Source organism: Cygnus olor, chromosome 1 (assembly GCF_009769625.2).
Source record: "Cygnus olor isolate bCygOlo1 chromosome 1, bCygOlo1.pri.v2, whole genome shotgun sequence".
NCBI lineage: Eukaryota > Metazoa > Chordata > Aves > Anseriformes > Anatidae > Cygnus > Cygnus olor.
The window spans coordinates 43407571-43425109 of NC_049169.1; the positions used below are offsets into that span (position 1 = coordinate 43407571).

Genomic DNA, 17539 nt, shown 5'->3' on the forward strand with positions numbered 1-17539 from the left:
CCTCCCCTTCTTTGGGCCCCCGCTTGTAGGCTGCATCACACAGTCTATTTTTTTGGCAATGAACATCTCTCGCTGTGCCTTCAGACCAAGAGAGTCACGTTGTATGCACAGTGATTCCTTAGCAAGGGAGTTGTTAGCCGCTATTTGAACTGCCAATCCCTTCCTGTTCCTGGAATATGTTCCTGGAATATGTTCCTGGAATACGCAGTTAATGTGATGTGCTGCTGGGACCTGTGCACCTGTGAGGAGAGCTCCCATCACTGATGACTAGTGACAAGGCAAGGCCTGAGCCTTCTTGCTCTAGGCTCAGGGTCATGTAGGTTTAGATTGCATTTTTGGAGTGGCAAGAGCATCTTGTGGGGGTGCCAGAACCCAATATATATTATACAATATATAAATATAAATATAAAATATAAAATATATAAATATAAATATAAATATAAATATAAATATAAATATAAATATAAATATAATATATAATATAAAATAATGCCAGATACTGAGCTATCTTTAGGCCCAAGTTGTTTGGTACCAAATGTCTGTCTTACCTGCCTGGAGAAAACATAAAAGCTTTCTGCCCCACAGGTAGATGTTGGTCAATCTATTTGCACACACAGCTTTGTGTCAGGATAAAAAACTTCACGGGAAGGTCATTAGGCAGATAGCAAAGACATTCAGGCTGTCTTTAATGGGGGAAGAGGAGAAACGATTGTAGCTGTAATAACATGTTGAAGTATCAAATGGGGGAAGATAAGGAGTTCTGAACTGCTAGGCCCAATGCATTGCCAAGTCATCCTCTGGCAGTATTCAGAGCAGACCACTTCAACAGGTTACGGTGTAAAGGCAGATTTTGAGTACCAAGTGTTTCCCAGCTTGGGCAGATGATGAACTCTGACCCTGCAGGTGGCTTCTGGCTAAACTCAGTAGGATGCTGTGTGGGAACAAGGGCCAGTACATGCATAGTTGCTTACAAATCTGAGCCAGAGTGGAGAACTTATAAGATTTCTGAAGAGGGAGAGAAACTGCTCAGCACCGAGTCAATAGTAATTGGAAGAAACACAATAAATTAAAAAAAAAAAAACAACCACTATCCAAGTATTCCCAGAAGGGTTTGAAGCTGAGCTGTTTAAAACTCAGATTAGACCAAACCATGGCAATACAGGCTATACTGCCCAAGGGACACGGTAGTGCAGAATTAGCCCTGTAATTCTGCCTTCCCTAGGAAGAGCACAGTAAATCTCTAACTCTGCCCTCCCTAGGGAAAGCAGAATAGTAAAGAAACACCTATGTAAAAGAAGTGATTGAAATGAAAAATGTTCTTCTCCTACTGCTGGTATCAGGAAATAAAACCATTTTGTCTGACAATGAACACAAGATTTTGAAGAATTCTGTCCTTTAACAGGGCGATCTCCTGTTCCCAGTGTCTCAGAGTCTTAGCAGAGTTTCTCAGAGACAGGGCCAGCTCTTGCTCAACACCCTGGAAAGTTTCAGAAGTGCCTGCAGGTGAGGACAAGGGAGGGATGCAGGTGGGTAGTGTGTGTGTCTGTCCATCTGTCCTTGTGACTGAATTCCTGTACCAAACCCACCACTTAAATACCACAGGTGGGTTCACTGCATGGCGCTTGTCAGTGAAACAACAGAGGGAGGGATATGTAGTAATAGTGAACATTTTGTGACACCTGTATGTGTCTGCTAAGAAAGTTGACTCAGACCTAGCAGCTTCATATTTTGGTCAGTGAAGGACTGCTTGGAAATTAGCCCAAACTGGTGGTGATACAAGAACTGTTGGAAGGTATGTGTGAAGCTGTATTTCTGTGCCCTGGGGTACGTGGTCTCACTGCTGGAGGGGCTAACCATTTAACAGATAGATATCTGCCCCAGATGATGACCTTGTTATTTGCTCATGTCTGTAACCTGTTACTGCAAGTGGGTTTATAGTCACCTACTTTTCCCATTTTGCTGTGTGAGAGCTCTCTCTCAACCCCCAGCTGCACAGGAAAAGGTGATAGATGAGTTTGGGTATGAAACCAGATCTGCTGTTAGGCGAGTCTGGTCACCATGGTTATTTTGCCTTGCATCACTTATGTTTGTCTTGGCTGAGAGAATTCAGTCAGAAGATGTCCCTGTCTGTGCTGACCCAGTGTCTTGGGATGGTGCTGAAGGTTGTCATGTTTTTTGGATGAGCTGAGTGGCCCTCAGTCTGATTTTCTTGAGGTTTGCTGTATTGTGCTCTAGGCACTGTGGCCTGGCTGAAAAACTTTACTCTTGTGATAATAGGGCCTCCCACAGCAGATATTTTGTTCAGAGAATCTAAGTCTTCCTTTCCCCAAGTGTGGTCATCTTGTGCAACATTGCTGACTTTTAATAGCTTCACTCAAGAGGTAACCTGTGTTATTGCCAGGTTCCTATGTTTGCAGCCCATCAAGTTATCTGTGGGGTCCTTCGTGGTGGAAATGTGGTGTCTCCTGGCTTCCTTTACAAAGTGAGGAGGATTCCTCTCTCCTCTGGTACCTGCTGTGTGTTTGTAGGTTAGCAGTGGAATACCAGAGTGACCCCATGGCCCAGGAGAACGCTTTCACTGCCCCTGGCTCGGAGAGCAAGGAGACGCTGAGCAACTTCTCTGAGTTCCTGCTGAGGATCTGTGACAATCTCTGCATCCCCATGGTCATGGTAAGGCTTCTTTTGGACTTGATCTGTTCCTTTAAACTTGGTCTATTCCTTATGAAAGGTGCCCTCAAGCACCAACAGTAGGCGGTACAGGTCTTACGGGGAAGAGAGCATGTAGAGTAAACCCAGAATAGCTGTGACATTTGCCACTTCTTCAGAGCCAAATGTGGTATTAGATAGTTCATGCAAAATGGGAGTATTTAGTCTCAGAGGGTGGAGAAATTCTTAAAGTTTCCATGTAGATGGCAGTGTCTTTCCTCAGACCGTGCAATCCCCATAGCATACCTGCCATGTTATCTAATCCATGGCAGCCCCGTTGCAAATGTTGAGTAAATTTTACTGGTGCTTTGCCACAGGTTCAGGTATGGATCCTTGCAGTTGCTGTGGGGGCTTGGAGATGTTTTGGTTTTATAACCAGTCTGCTGGTAGGCAGCTGCAGTGGCATTGCTGTTGTCAGCCTTGAAGGGAAGGTGCAGTGCGTGTCCAGTTTGGCAAAGCTGGAGACAGAGTGCTGCTTCTTGCTCATTGGATCTGGGTAAAGATTAATGGACTGTGGTAAAATTGTCCAGTGACCTTCTGCAAGAGTGAGCTGAGTCGTTCTATTCCAAATGTTTTAGTGCTGGACTCTGTGGAGAACTTAAATGCCTGTTCGCCACTGCCCAATAAAACTCTACATTAAGTGTTGCTGAAGTCAGCTGCACTTAAGTATATGTCCTGTGTTGTATGCCGTGCTGCAGAATTGGCCATCGGACCTGCAAGAGCAGTTATGGCCAGGGTAATGTGGGCAATAATGGGGCTTGACTGGTTGCCAGCTGGAACCAGGAAAATGTTTCATGTTTGCTGTAATGTCTTGCAGTGCTAGCTGCGTAGCTCATAACATTGGCTGAGGGGAACGTTAGTTGCTTTCAAAGTGCTACCAGGCATTTTGGTAGAACTATTACTCTATCTGTTTGGATTTAGGAAACTTCTTGAGAGGGCAGGAGGCAGGAAGAAAGCTGCTGCTTTCAGTGTGTATTGCATATCATGCCTCTGATCCTTCCTTCCTTCCACAGAACTACCTGGAAAGGGCTGTCAGCTCGGCAGTGATGGAGGTTTTCATCTCAGCACTAAATACCCTCTTTATGGTGGTGCCAAACATGCGGATTAAGTTCTCCAAAAAGCTGGGTATGGTGGTAGTGTGGGATCATGTTCTCTGTGCTGATTAGAACTCCTATGTACTCTGTATTCCTTGCTCTTTGCATACCACAGCGGTGACACATAGAATTCAGTTCCTCTCTTCTGAACATGTAGAGCTGTCAAATCTTCCCTTTTCCTTCTGAGCAGACAAACAAAGCTCAGATACTCTCCTCCAAACCAACCTTGGAATAGTTTATTGTGGGAGAGATGGCGGCCTAACACATGTATTCTTACTGATATGGCCTGCCTTGTTCACCAGGTTTGCATGGAGATAATTATGGGGCCAGGCTACTATTTTCCTTTATCATAAATATTCTGTGCTCCTTTGACATTTCTGCCTTGCTTTCTGGCTAGCATCCTCCTCCTTCATCCGACTGACGCTGGAGCTGAAGGCCAGATTTTGCTCTGTACAAAGGTATTGTGCTATGTGTATTGAGAGTGAGTCAAAAATTTCCGGAGGGCAAAGCAGATCAGGCCTTATCTAATGCACCCGATTTAAGCAAGAAGGGAGGTTAAGAGACTCAAGAGTGGTTGTATCTTACGGCAAATTGTAAACACTGCCTTTGGAAAAGCTGGATCTGTGAGAAGGGAGAAGCAGTTAGCTAGGGGGAGGGTGAATTTTCACAGCTCTGTGAGAATTCTGTGCTCCATTGTGAGCTGTGCAGAGATGAAGCAGTCTGACTTTGGAAGAGTGAAGTTGGTGGGTGCTTTGTAAAGGAGTAACAGTAGCATCAGTTCCATCTGAGCTCTGGCTTCCAAGGCACGTATCACCACTACCTTTGTTCCCTGGGGTGTGATAAGGCGTAAGATGTGGGAGGGAGGAGGAAGACTTCAACAGGAGGCCTTGCAAAGGGTCTTCTGTAGCAGAGATTATGATTTCTAGGTTGAGTAACGCTGGGGGAGTCTCCCTTCTGCTCTGCAGAGATGTTTTACCTCCTCTTCTCTATGACTGTATCTCATTAAAAGTAAACAAAATACACTGCACCCTCTTCCAGCTTAACACCGTGGAAATTAAAGTGGGGATGTTTGTGCCTGTGAGTGGTGTGTGGGGAGTGACCTAGGTCTCTAAATACAGTAGTGTGTGGCATCAAGGATGCTACGGTACAGCGTGAAGATGTTTGATTATGTCCTATTCTGAGTGAAATAATTGGAGAGAGAAGTGCTTAGAATTAAAGCTGTTCTCACCCTTTTAGGTGACATTCTATTGACATTCTTCATGGTTCATCCCTGGAAACACCATTGTGCCAAAATCTTTCACACTGGCAAACTCCTTACCAGTGTTTGCCAGTGAAATTAGGTATCAGGATCCACCCTTGTACAGCATTCTCTGCAAAATTAGGGGTCCTGCCCTTGCAGGACTTCATGCGAATACATGATACGATGATTGTGAGAATACCCCACTGTATTCATATCATCCCAAGGCATCTGGAATTGCTCACTGTTGTCACCACTACTGCATCTGCCACGTCTGTGAGCTGACTGTTCTTTGGGAGCTCTTGATTTTCCTGGAAGCCTGGGTTGGTTCCTGGAGTCCTGCTATGACGCCAGGTGCTTGAATATGACCAGTCAGTAAACTGAAGTTTTGGCAGGCAGTGTGTGGTAGTGGAAGTGTGAAGAGGGTGTTTCTAGCCTTCTTCACTGTATCTTTCTGCTCTTCACAGTAATCCTGCCTTGAATCAGGCCTGTTCCAGATTCCTCTGCAACTTGTGCCTGAGCCTTTACTCTGCCACAGAGAAGGAGAGAATTTCTGCTCAGGAAGGCAAGTTCAGGGAAGGAGACACGTTGCTTCATTTAGGTTGAGGCCCTGCCAGCCTCTGTTTAGGCAAAGGAAAAAAAAAGGGGGCAAAGAAAGGAGGAGGGAAGGGTGGGCAACACATATAAGCTCTATTTAGAGATCTTTTTCTAGCTTTTTTTAAAGCTGATCCACTGAGGAGATAACAGTCAAGAGAATGCCTTTTGAAGAGTTTGACCCTACTTGAATGAATGTTTCATGTGCCTTTTGTTTATTACATGGTGACATTTATTAGCACAACTGTGCGTGGCTTAATTACAATTATATTAGTTGCGAGAGTCACCCTTATCTGGGGATTAAGGTCCTTTTTTTTTCCTCTGGCATACTCTATTTTTCCTGTCTGTACTGCAACTTTCTATTTTAGTTAAGTCCTGAATAAATAAGATGAAAGTTTCCACATCACAAAAGCCACTTTTTCCCCTAGCAGTGGTTGGTCACTGTAGTGGCAGCATCAGCAAAGAGCTGGGAACCTCAAACAGGAGTCTCTTTTTATCCTCAAAGCCAGCTCTGTTAGATCAGGTCTCACACCTCTATTCATTCCAAATCATGGATGTGCTCTTGCTGCTTCACGTACTGTACGCAGACTGGGGTAGTAAGCTGCCTTTGATATTTCTTACATCAGGAGCTTCACTAATTTAATGTAATTGAGTTAAAGGCAGACAGGTGCTTCGATCCCCCCTCCCTTTCCCCCCTGTTCCTCTCTACTTATGCATAGACGTTCCCCATCATTGCCTGCCTGCTCATATTAGTTTTATGTTTAGAGCAAGAGATGTCTGAGCTCCTGCAGAAGGGTTTGCCTCAATTAAACTACACAGTTGCTGAAAGCCTTCTCCTGCTGGCTGAAAACCCCGAGGCTTTCTCCTTGGATCAGTCCCTTTGCAGCCACCAACACTGCTTCATACTCCTCTCATACTTTGCCTACACCCTTGGGGACAGGTAAGCCACAAGCATGCAAGGCAAGTATTTATGTGGCCATTACAGACCATGTATCAGTAGGTAAAACATGTCTGATTTAATTGTTTCCACTCCAATCTCCTTGAATGCAGGTTTGTCCCAGAAGCAGAACTGTTTTTAGCCATAAGAAATTTCCTCCTATCAGCACAGGACCGTGGAAACTGTCCCCCTCCATACATACTCAGAGCTGTGCTTTACCTCCTTGCTGTTTGTCAGGACAAAGGCAAAGGCCTGGACTCGGTAAAAGATTTCATTCCTACCTGTTGGACCCATTTTACTGAAACTAAGGTTCCCCCCTACTCCTGTCAACCCTCCTGCAGAAAGTATTTTGGTATGTGTGGTGAGTGATGAATGAGTGAAGAGTGTGCAATGCATATACGCTCTGGAAAGTTAACTGTGAAAAGCCACTAGGGGACAGGGATTTGATTGAATAAACTCGTGTCTGTGTGGGAAGTGTAAATGTGTTGGATAGGCTGTACATTCACATACAGAATATTATAAATTTCATAGCTCGACTCTTCTCAACACATCCACAGCCTCTGCAGTAGGCTTTCTAGTGTTCCCATATGGCTCTTTGCTGCTGCACAGCTTTGAGCACTGTATAAAGCCTACAAGTTTCTTAGCCTTTGTGATGCAAATGGGCTTCACAAAATGATGTTTTACTGATATATTTGATTGTCTACTAAAAGGGCTGTGTGACTGTTTTTAACAATAAACTCTCATCGCTTCAGCTTTTGGATATTCACTACCTAGTGGTTATTTTGTTCTCTCTCCCCCTCTCCCTTTCCCTCCCACATGCTTAACAGAGGTCCTTGTGTACCATAAGGAGGATCCTGGATAATCTCCCAGATCTGGGCTTGGTCTACGTTCACTGTCCTCTCCTGCTTGAATTCTTCCTGCGCTACCCTGAACTTATGGGGAGATTTGGACACCAGGTTCTACAGCTCTGGTTTTCCTGGGAAGACTGCAGTCAGACTGAGACTGAAGAGGATGGTTTTGGCCTGCCTGATCAGCTGAGCAGTGCTAACCCTTTACTTCCCATTCTGAAGAGCAATTCCAGCATTTTGCTTATTTTACTGGTACGTGACTTCCACAAGGACAGGCTGTCATCCTGGCTTTAATATAGGGGGAGCACTTAGGGCTTTTTGGTTATTAAAGCACTTAGTGCTGTTCTGAGGCCCATGTCTGCATACACAGGCTTCCAACTCGCAGACAAGCCTGATATGTAAAATGGGATTGTGAATATGTGTTAGCTCTTTTGGTTATCCATCTACTGTGATAGAAAGGGAAATTTTGGGAGCTGGCTAGGAAGGGACCTGAAGGGTGCTGCTGATGTATTCCATGAAATAAAATCATGGGCTTTTTCCTTTCTCTATCCCGATACACGGATGGATAGTCTAGAGCCTTCTGTGGTAGCCTTTCAAGAAGCTGCTTTGCTAATTTGGGAGCAATGGTGTACTACTAGTAGATGAGAAGGATACGAGGAACAAAGAACTTTCAAAAAGAAGCAGGAAGAGAGCAGGTCTCAAGGGCATGAGTTTCTGTTTGCTTTTTTTTATTTCGTTTTTAACTGGAGAGTCTTGTCAGATATCTGCAGTACTCTCAGTTTTTAGGACTGCAAATAGCACGTTGTATTGCTCTTAAAAGATAAAATACAAAACTTAGGACAGGGAGAATTAACGAGTGTAGGGGCAAAAGAGGCCTTGCAGTAGCATGGCTAGTGTTTTGCCTTTAGCTAGCGTAACGAGCTCTATATGTGTATCTCATGATCTATACAATCGTGAGAGAATCCGTGTGCTGATGAGCTGTTCAGAGGTCTTCTCTCACTTCCACACGTCACCCCTCCCCATCGGTGGCCACTTGTCCCACGATTGTTTAGCCAGCCTGATAAGCAAATACTTGTTAGTATTTCCACACAAGAACATTATATTTACCTTTAAGGGAAAAGCTAACAGCTGTGATGTTTCTTCTGCACCCTATTACAGTAGGAACTTCGTCGTTTCTGTATATGTTTCTGTGTATCATTGAGAACAGAAACCCATGTCAGCAAACAGTGAAGAAGCCAGGTTTGATGTTGAGTGGGCACTGCGAGGCATTTCAGACTGGCAGGCGTTTGTTCTGATTTAAGACGCCTTGAAGTACGTTTCCATATCCTGGGTTACGGAACTGATTGCCAGGAGGGCCTTTGTGTAGGACAGTTCTTTAAGAGTTAGGGCGATATTACAGAGCAGGTGACAGTATCCAAGCATTTGATGCCATTGCCAGAGCAGTAGTAAAGGTGATCAATGCGTTGACAGAGTGCAAATGAATTCAGAAGTGTCCCAGGAAATGTCTCTACCCTATTACCTTTGGCAATAGTTCTGGAACTATCACTCCACAACCTAAAGCAAATGTACACATCACAACCTGTATCACTGCACAAAAGGGAAATGGTGACTCCTTCTCTGAATGGTACAGCATTCCTACTGTCCCCTTTTCTGTCCTGCCATCTACTCTTGCAGAAATAAATTAATTTAGCTCTGTCCTACTCTTTAAAGTGAGTTGTAATAAATCACAGGCTTTGACAGTTTACCTCTCAGCTGGGGAAGGGCATAATCAATCTGAATTTAGATGGCCTAATAAACCAGTACAATATCCTGAAATAAATATACTGTCAGATATAAACAAAACTTATGAGGTGAATAACCTCAGCCTGAGAATCCACTAGTAAAATGGAAAAGCCTCTGCATGGTAGAGTGAAACAAAAATTAATGTCCTTCCAAGGATGATATATTTGCTTATCTGCTTTTAATAAATGCCTGGATTAGATGGAACAGATGGTTGGTGGCTTCATCTGAGACCTTGAGCTCCTGAGTAGGAAGGAAAATGTCAGCACAGTGATGCATATAGCAGGACTGGGAAGGCTGTGGCCCTTGGTTAGCACTGTTTGGTGCTGTGTATGTTTACCTGGGAATGAATGTGGTAGCGATCACACATTGGCCCCCTTGTCTTCTCCATGCTCCATATCTGAGCTGATCTCTCAGGGAGTGGAGATAGGCTGACTGACATGAGATTACCTTCTTCAATATCATACGGAGTAGATATATGTCAGTGGGGCAGATTGTGCAGATGACTCCCTGTCCCTTATTCCTGGAGGTCTCAAATGTGGGCAGGAATTAGGCTCAGAGCTAGAGAGGTGTGTTTTTTTGTTTGCCTTTTTTTTTTTTTTTTTTTCTGGCACAGACAGCGTGTTCTTACCTTAACTGCTTTCCTTAGGTAGAAGGTCCCAAAGCCCTTTCCTCTCCATCATCCTGGTCTGGATGCATGACTATTGTGTGACAGGGGAAGGGAGCTGGAAAAGGCTCTGGGCAGGAGATGGGCTTGGTAACATTGCTCAGAGCAGTTTTCTTTCCTGTTTACCTCATTCTTCTGTGCTGTTTGCAATGCAGTAGTCAGGACTACTGGGAGAAGAGAGGAACGGTAGCGCTGATGTAATTTATGTTGAGACTATCACAGTATGTCAGCGCTACAGACCATTTCATACCTTGCCTTTATGGAACTGCATCTATACATGCTGTGCAGGTGAATTTAATGTTAAACACCTTAGCAACAAAGTATGCCCAAATTTAGGCTACTGGCTGTGGGATTTAGCTCAGAGACTCCAGACAGAGCTCTATATTCCAGAAGAAGGCTTGTGGGCTGGATGCTCTGTACGTGACTCTTCCATTTTCAGTGACTGAGTGATTGCTTGTCTGGTTTATGTACGTTTCATACAGTTTAGCTGTTATGTTGCTACTGCAGATAGTAGGCTGCCAGCCTGAGACTTCTGAAAATGAGTAATTAAGGACTGACTCAAAGCTTGATTCTAGGTAAGCATGTTAATATGCAGCCTGATTTTTCAAAACAACAAGGACAGCAGCAGTGCCAGGGGCTCTGCATTCTTGGAAACAGGGCCCTGGCTTTATGTACTTGTTTTTCTAAAGCCTTGACCGTAAACATATCTTTCCCCTGTGTGCTGGATGGGGGTTACATAGCCATTCTTTAAACAGGGTATTATTCAGAGATGCCTATCAGAAGAGTGTCCGTCTGCTTTATCAGTGCTCCATTTAATCAGGACATACTTAGTCTGAACAATGCTTTATTCGGATGTTTCCCGTGACTCCAGATTAGCATAATGGTATTAAATAGCAGTGACTTCTGCCTAATCAGGGCAGAATGGTAACGTGTGTGTTGCTTCCCTCCCAGGACCTGGTCTGCTCAAGCTCCGTGGAGGTAGCTCAGAAGGTGTTGGTGACTCTGAGGACCTTCCTGGAAAGAAGTGAGGATGTCCTTGTCTGTGACCTCCTCCGGAGCCGGTTCCTGCAGATTCTGCAGCAGCTATTGGTAGAGAGTAGCTCAGCTTCCTTACAAGGTGACTCCCCTCTTGGACTTGGGTCTTTTCATACAATCAACTAGCAGGGTAGATGTCTGAAGCTATGCAGTCTGGGATAAAGTATCCCTTTTGCCTCTCTCTGTGCTGGACAGCTGGGTGTGCCTGAGAGCAGATGGCTCCGAGGGCACGGAGGCTGGGAGCAGAGATCATTTGAATCATTCATGACATAGATCCCCACACAGGATCTGTGATATTACCAGATTTCATAATTCTGTTAAATCTCTCAAACATATAGCAGGATTGTGACTGGGGGAAATCTCTGTTCTCCTTCCTAACCCTGGCTGTAGAGTGGGGACTGTTACCCAGTTGCAAAATGTGCTGTGCAAAGCGGCCTGTGAGGCTGAATCGAAAGAGGGAAGCAGTGCTAGGATGTCCTTGGCTCCCTTGGGTTAGGGGTCCTCCACAGCTTTTGCTAGTTCTTGAGGGGGATGCTGACACTTCTAACTGCCTTGCTCTGTTTGGAAGTTTGGCTGTCCAGAAGCTGGGATGGAAGCATGAGAGGGACAGTGGTTTTGCCTCCAGCAAAGTCAGGTAGGCTGGAGAAGAGGGGGCGTTGAAGGCAGGAGTGTGATAGAGCATGAGATAGACAAGATTATGGATAAAGAAGGCAATGTTGGCATCTGCTAGATCTGTCGTGTTTGGAATTGTGCACATCTGGAGTTGTGGTGTCCCTTTGTTGCTAATCTAGGAGTGCCAGCGTCTGGGGGGAGGCAGATTGTCCATATCCTGCTGCAGGAATCAGACCTCTTCCTCCAAACCTCTTGTGATGGAGACAGGACGCTGGGCTAGAGGGGGTTTTTGCAAGATTAGAGCCCTTCTGTTGCATCTGATATTCACAGCTCCTCTTCATACCGCATCTTGAACTCATTAGCGAGGTTACTGGCAGCGTCATCCAGAGAGCCAAACACCAGATGTACCCTGGAGACAAGACTTTCTTCCTAGCACACGGGCAGTTCTCTGCGAGGTCTGGGGCAAATAACTCTGGGAGATTTCTTGCATACAGACCTGCCTGGTCCAAAGGGGCTGTAGAGATGAGAATGAGGTTAGGAGGGTATAGGTGTGTGTCTGTGTAGAAAGGGGGAATGCTTTCTCCCCTAACTCACCCTCGTTCCTAAGCTGCAGTTCTTGGCACACTTTAAGGTAGAACAGTTTAGAGTTCACTGACAAGCTAACCTGCCAGTACCCTTCTTAGCTAACAGGAACCTGCCCATTTTGCTGAGCCTGCTATTCCTGGTGCAGCTGCGGAGCAAGGGCATGAGGGAGCTGGACAGCACAGACTTCAAGCTGCTTCACCAAGGTGAGTCTGTGCATCCCTCTTCTTCCAGGAGGATTTGACCTTTGTTGGTTGTTTGTTCCATAAGATGATTAGGGGTTGGCTCTTCATCTTTTGAAAGAAGGTGTGCCTTGCATCACACTTACCATTGTTTTAAGATAAGTTCATAGCCAGAGTGTTGCAAAGAGCCCCGGCCACCAGTTTAGGCAATAAAACAGTTTTTCTGCCTCTTGCTTTTGCAGTGCATTTGTTGTTTGAAAACCCCACAAGGTGGCCAAAGTGTTCTCATGGCCATGACACGATGTCAAGTCTGTGAGTGGTACTGGCTTGGCATATGATGGTATTGCTGATGTGCTTCCTGAATCACCCCTTGCTAACACAGTACTGAGGGGTTCAGCCCACAGAGGTGTCCTGTGAACCAACTGGCAGGGGCCAGCAGCCCAGTGAACCCAGACTTTCCCTGCAGCACGAATCCAAATTATATCGGTCCCAACCAGCTGCAGGATTTGCCCACCTGACCCCAGAGACACAGAAGAGAGGGGTATGTTTGTTTACTGCACATACTCTGGCCTGCTCATCTGCTGATCCTCAGCTGATGACTTCTCCCTTCTTACTTGGCAATTGGAGATTAAGGCAGGCCATGAATGAAGAATAGATACTAGAGGGGTATTCAGCTGATCTGTCCTCTCATCTCATTCCTCTCATCTCTTTCTGCTCTGCCAAATTGATTTCTACAGCAGACTTTGAAGGACTATCCCTTTCAATTTGAAATGTTCCATGTTGCAGGGCTGTCTGTGCTGCCCTTGTAAAAAAGCAGTGTCTCTCAGACACTCATTAGCGAAGGGAACTAGGGGTGTGGAAGAAGCGTGTCATCTTTATACCAGCCCTTCTTAGCCTCTGTGACTTCAGAGCACAGCTTAGTTGCTCCCAGAAGTCACAAGCTCCTTTTTCTCTTGCTTTCTGCTCTTTTTTTCCCCCAACACAACTCTGTCTCTGCCCCAGCACCCCCTTCATTCCCTGCTTTCCCCCCCAGGCTATGGTCGTGAGGGGAAGGCACTCTTCTCTGATGCAGTCTGGAAAACAGATTGTAGATGGACGGGTTGTAGGGAGGCACGTTGATGTGTTTTTTTTGACAATTGCTTATTCAGAGTGTAAGCTCTTCAAAAAGATCTCCTATGACAGTTCTGCTGAGCCCTGCAGTCCTGGATTTCCCTCCCAGACTCTTGCTAAACACTGTTCCTAAAAGCCTGGTGCTTACAAGAAGCGTGGCACGTTTATTACTTGTGCGAGCAGTGGCTGTGAGCGTGGAGGGGCACAGCTCTCCCTGCCGTCCCCTGGTCGGGTGTCTGTCACCATGTGAAATGGGCACATGGCTGCTTATGGTCGACCCAGTATTAGGGTCAAACTGGTTCTGTGGAAACAGGTAGCATATCTAAGAGTCTGTAGCTCTTGGATTCATTACTGCCCAATGTATATGCCTTTTAATATACTCCTTTCTGTTGTCTTTTGTTGTTATTTTCTGCCCTCCCCATTATCATCCTTCACTGCACCGTCTTGGTCTAAAGCAGACACTCTGCTTTGTCTGCACCCTGCTCTGTTTAATTTTGCTTTGGGCTGTGTTGCTCTTGTATGAATTCCCTCCCCACTGGCCGACTCCTTTCTTGTGCTGAGGTGCTGCGCTGTGTTGGTGTCTGTGTTACACGTGTTCTTTTGTTTCCAGTCAGTAACCTCTGCGGGAAATGCAGGCCCAGAGACACTGACCTTCTGCAGCCATCCCTGAATTTTCTGTACTGGAGCCTTCATCAGACAACACCTTGTAGTCAACAGAGAGGTGAGGCAAGGTTGTATTGATTGCCGAGTTAATCTCTGCGAGGCTGTAGCTTGGGCATGAGAGATTGTATACTAACTGTCTCAGCAGGTGAGGTGGATTTTTCCACTTTAGCATCACAGTTAACAAACAACACTTTGTGTTTGGGCTTATTTATTTATTTATTTTCAGAGCGAGGGTTTTGTTTTGGTTTTGCTGCCTTCTGATAATTCAGGAATTGGCTGCTGGGAGACAGAACCACCGTATTTTTCTTATTCAGAAAACACAGCGGTGGGGCTTCGCTGCCTGGCTGAAATATCCTGGTATTGCCATGGTTCAAAAAATTAAACAATAATAGAGACAGCTATAACCAACCTCCTAGCTGCGTCAGCTGAAGGCCGGTCATTTTATTAGCTGGCCAAGCGGTCGCTCATGCTGTGGGAGATGAATACGGGTGTAGCTGGACAGCCTTAGGCTGATGAGCCGTGGCAGCTGAGGCTGCCTCACCGCAGCAGGGGTGTGCTCTGCACTTCTCTTCTGCTTGTCAGGCTGGCTTAACCTGTGCCATCCCACCAACCTCTCTGATGATGTCTCTCCTACACAGCAGTGGCTGTGCTGCTCTCCAACGTGTCCTTGCTAGAGCTCCTCCAGAAGGTGATGGAGTGCACCTGGACGAGGTCCTTTCCCTCTGAACCTGCCTACCTGTTGCCTGAGGATGCCTTGCTGTGTTCCGGATGGCTCTTGGCTGCTTCCCTCTTAATTTATCAGCATCGTTACAACGCTGAGGTTAGATCCGTTCTAGCTTTCAGATCCAGGGACTGGTTTTTAAGGGCTAAGCCTTAAAAAAAAAATCAAATACTTCATTAGCAGGGAAAGTGGTTTGCTTTGGCCTGGAATCTGTTTGTCTTGGCTGCTTTATTGTTAGTGTCTGCACGTTATTCCTTACTGCACCTCTCCAGCAGGACTGGAAGCTAGAATGTTGCTGGAGGATGAGACACAAATCATTGCAGAGTTATAGATGGGCAGAAATCATGAGGGGAAAAATGCATACCCAACTCTCCTGGTCCAAATTGCTTTACTCTTCCAGACAGAGCAAAATAAATTTTATGGCTTTTCTTAAGGGAAACCTGGGGGTGGGATGCACAGCTCCCATGTCGTAAACTGCTTTTTTGGTACTAAAACAATCAGTAGTGGAACAGTCACTATCCAAACCTATTATTGGCAAATAAATGTTTAATATTAGCAAGCTTATATGAACGTGGGAATCTGTCATTGTATTTGATGCTTTGCAGTCCAACGACAGAGCTGAGCTGGAGCTGACAGCTGCTATTAGAATGACAGGTTAGAGGGAATGGAGCACTTCCTAATGCCAACACAAGGGGAAAACATTGCCTTTTGGAGTATCTACCCAGGCCTGTCTCCTCTCTCTTGACATGGAGTTAAACAGCACGTCATGCATTTTGAGCTCTGCTTCTGCAGTTATGCCCAGTAGAGTATGTTCTTTGGCGCACCTACTCGTGGATGATAAAGCCACTTCAAGCACATGTGTGCATCTGCACAGATAGGCAAAAACTGGTTTTCTAATGCTGAGGGAAAACCTTTTCCAAAAGACCAAAACAGAACAAATCTGTACCTGTTATTTTATGGATGTGCTGCCTCTGGTTAAGTCTTACAGCATTGGACTTGCATGGACTGTCAGCTGTGAGTGCATGGGAAAACCTGCCTGCCCCTGCTCTGTTAACTGCTGTGCACAATTTTTCTTCTTAGTTTTCAAATCAGGGCTGTGTCTGAGTGGTCAGTGTTGTGCCAGTCCCAAAAGGGACTTGGTTCAAGTGGCTGATGTCGAGTTTCATCTTTTGGAAGCCACTCTCTCAGCTCATATTGATTCTTGAAGTGCAATCGTTTAGTGGTTTATAAACCTGTTATTTGGCTTCATCAGTACCTTACTGTCTTGATGTGCTATGGCATGCAATCCAGAATCCTTCTTGCACCAGAGATGTGGAAAGAAACTGCAGATACAGATGGCAAATGAAAGTGGCTCAGGGATGCTTCAGTCTTTCTAATCTTCAACATTTCTAAGCTTCAGTGTTTCTAATCTTCTGCTGAAGGGAAGGAGAGAGGATAGGAGGAAGAGTCACTTCTGCTGTTTTCTGCTGCTCAGTATTGCTAAAGCTGCACAAAGCATCCTGGAGGCCCTAGCAGGGAGCCTTTGGCCTTTGTGATTGTGAATGTGGGGTGATGCCAGGCTGTGTTCCTGAGCTTGCAGTTTTACAGAGGGCAACAATGGCCCTGGAAAACATGAATCACTCACATTCAGCTCAGGTGGGTGTTAATAATGAGGGCTTGACTGGCCCTCCCAGCCTTGTGTCGTAACTGTTGGTGTTCCTGCTGGTGGCTTTAGCAGAAGCCATTGGCTAAACACGGCTCATGGGTGGAAGGCTACTGAAGCCTTTGGCTTGCCAGTACTTAGACAAGTAACCAGTGCCACCCTGTTACAGGAGGTACTCCTAGCGTTCCCATTGAACGTTCCTCTCTTCAGAAAGGCAGTTTGGATGTCACAATGATGTGACTTTCCTTTCTGGATCAGACTTCTGAAACCCTGTTGCTGTTCCCTTTTTTTCAATGGTTATCATGGGGTAATGTCTAAGGACTGAAAATACGAAAGGGAGCTTTCTACCTGGTCAAACCATTTTTTCTTGTATTTCATTCTCCTCTAGGTTCACCAGACACTCACTCTAGACCTAACAGAAGTCCTGAATGCAATCATCTTCAGGAAGAAGAAGCCAATCCTGCTGTTAGGTATTTTGTGCCTTCTGTGGGGATTTGAGTGGAAGTAGTTGCTAATACCATGTTACAGGCAGCGAGCGAGAACTGGTGACTATGGGATGGGAGGGTGCAGGTGCTGGTGGTAATCTGAAAGCTTTGGGAGTGCATTTTGTTTGCACAGGCACCAACACGCAGGGCAGGGGAGAGAAAAACACTGATACTAATGAGCGGCTCCCTGTCTAGTGAGCATCATGCAGTTCCTGAGAGCTGTCCTGCGACAGAACTTCTCCTCCTCCCTGCTGGTGATTGTCATCCAGAACACAGCCCATGGCGCTACACAACCACAGCCATCATCGCTGGAGGATGCTGCCTTGCACCCCTTTGCCATGCAGCAGGTCTTCTCACTTCTCGTCAGCCTGCAGAACCTTTTGGTGCATGTCTACTTGCAGGTATATAAAACACAAGCTTTGGGACAGCACCCATAAACTAACCTGAAGAGAAATCACCCTGTTGTGGAAGGAAATGGGTCTGCCTTTTCTTCGCTTCTGCCTGCATTTTCCACCCCGTACAGACCTGTAACGAGGAGGAGGGAAAATGCTCTTGCTGCAGTTTGTGCAGCATGGTGCAGTGCGAAAGAAGGTAAATCAAGCCATGTGGTGCTTCCTGCTGCTGAACTAGACAGCTTAAATTCTA

At 45.7% G+C, this 17539-nt stretch overlaps 2 protein-coding genes across 5 annotated transcripts in view; one reads left to right on the forward strand and one right to left on the reverse strand.

The window, feature by feature from the left end:
• Nucleotides 1–13848, reverse strand: part of SNU13 (small nuclear ribonucleoprotein 13) — a 28738-nt gene extending 14890 nt beyond the window's left edge. The window contains exons 1-2 of the mRNA XM_040554453.1: nucleotides 13844–13848; nucleotides 2–9 (exon numbers count right to left, since the gene is read on the reverse strand). The gene's annotated coding sequence lies outside the window, so the exon portion shown is untranslated. The remainder of the gene's footprint in view (nucleotide 1; nucleotides 10–13843) is intronic.
• MEI1 (meiotic double-stranded break formation protein 1) overlaps nucleotides 1–17539 on the forward strand; it is a 36000-nt gene that overhangs the window by 12857 nt on the left and 5604 nt on the right. For all 4 annotated transcript variants that reach the window (XR_005819093.1, XM_040554316.1, XM_040554327.1 and 1 more), the window contains exons 13-26: nucleotides 1403–1503; nucleotides 2529–2670; nucleotides 3720–3831; nucleotides 4198–4258; nucleotides 5505–5602; nucleotides 6397–6571; nucleotides 6682–6829; nucleotides 7396–7668; nucleotides 10814–10979; nucleotides 12193–12297; nucleotides 13994–14104; nucleotides 14685–14866; nucleotides 16798–16879; nucleotides 17090–17295. Coding sequence is in view for 3 of the 4 variants with exons in the window: in XM_040554316.1 (XP_040410250.1) it covers nucleotides 1403–1503; nucleotides 2529–2670; nucleotides 3720–3831; nucleotides 4198–4258; nucleotides 5505–5602; nucleotides 6397–6571; nucleotides 6682–6829; nucleotides 7396–7668; nucleotides 10814–10979; nucleotides 12193–12297; nucleotides 13994–14104; nucleotides 14685–14866; nucleotides 16798–16879; nucleotides 17090–17295 (1962 nt within the window). In the remaining variant the exon portion in view is untranslated. The remainder of the gene's footprint in view (nucleotides 1–1402; nucleotides 1504–2528; nucleotides 2671–3719; nucleotides 3832–4197; nucleotides 4259–5504; nucleotides 5603–6396; nucleotides 6572–6681; nucleotides 6830–7395; nucleotides 7669–10813; nucleotides 10980–12192; nucleotides 12298–13993; nucleotides 14105–14684; nucleotides 14867–16797; nucleotides 16880–17089; nucleotides 17296–17539) is intronic.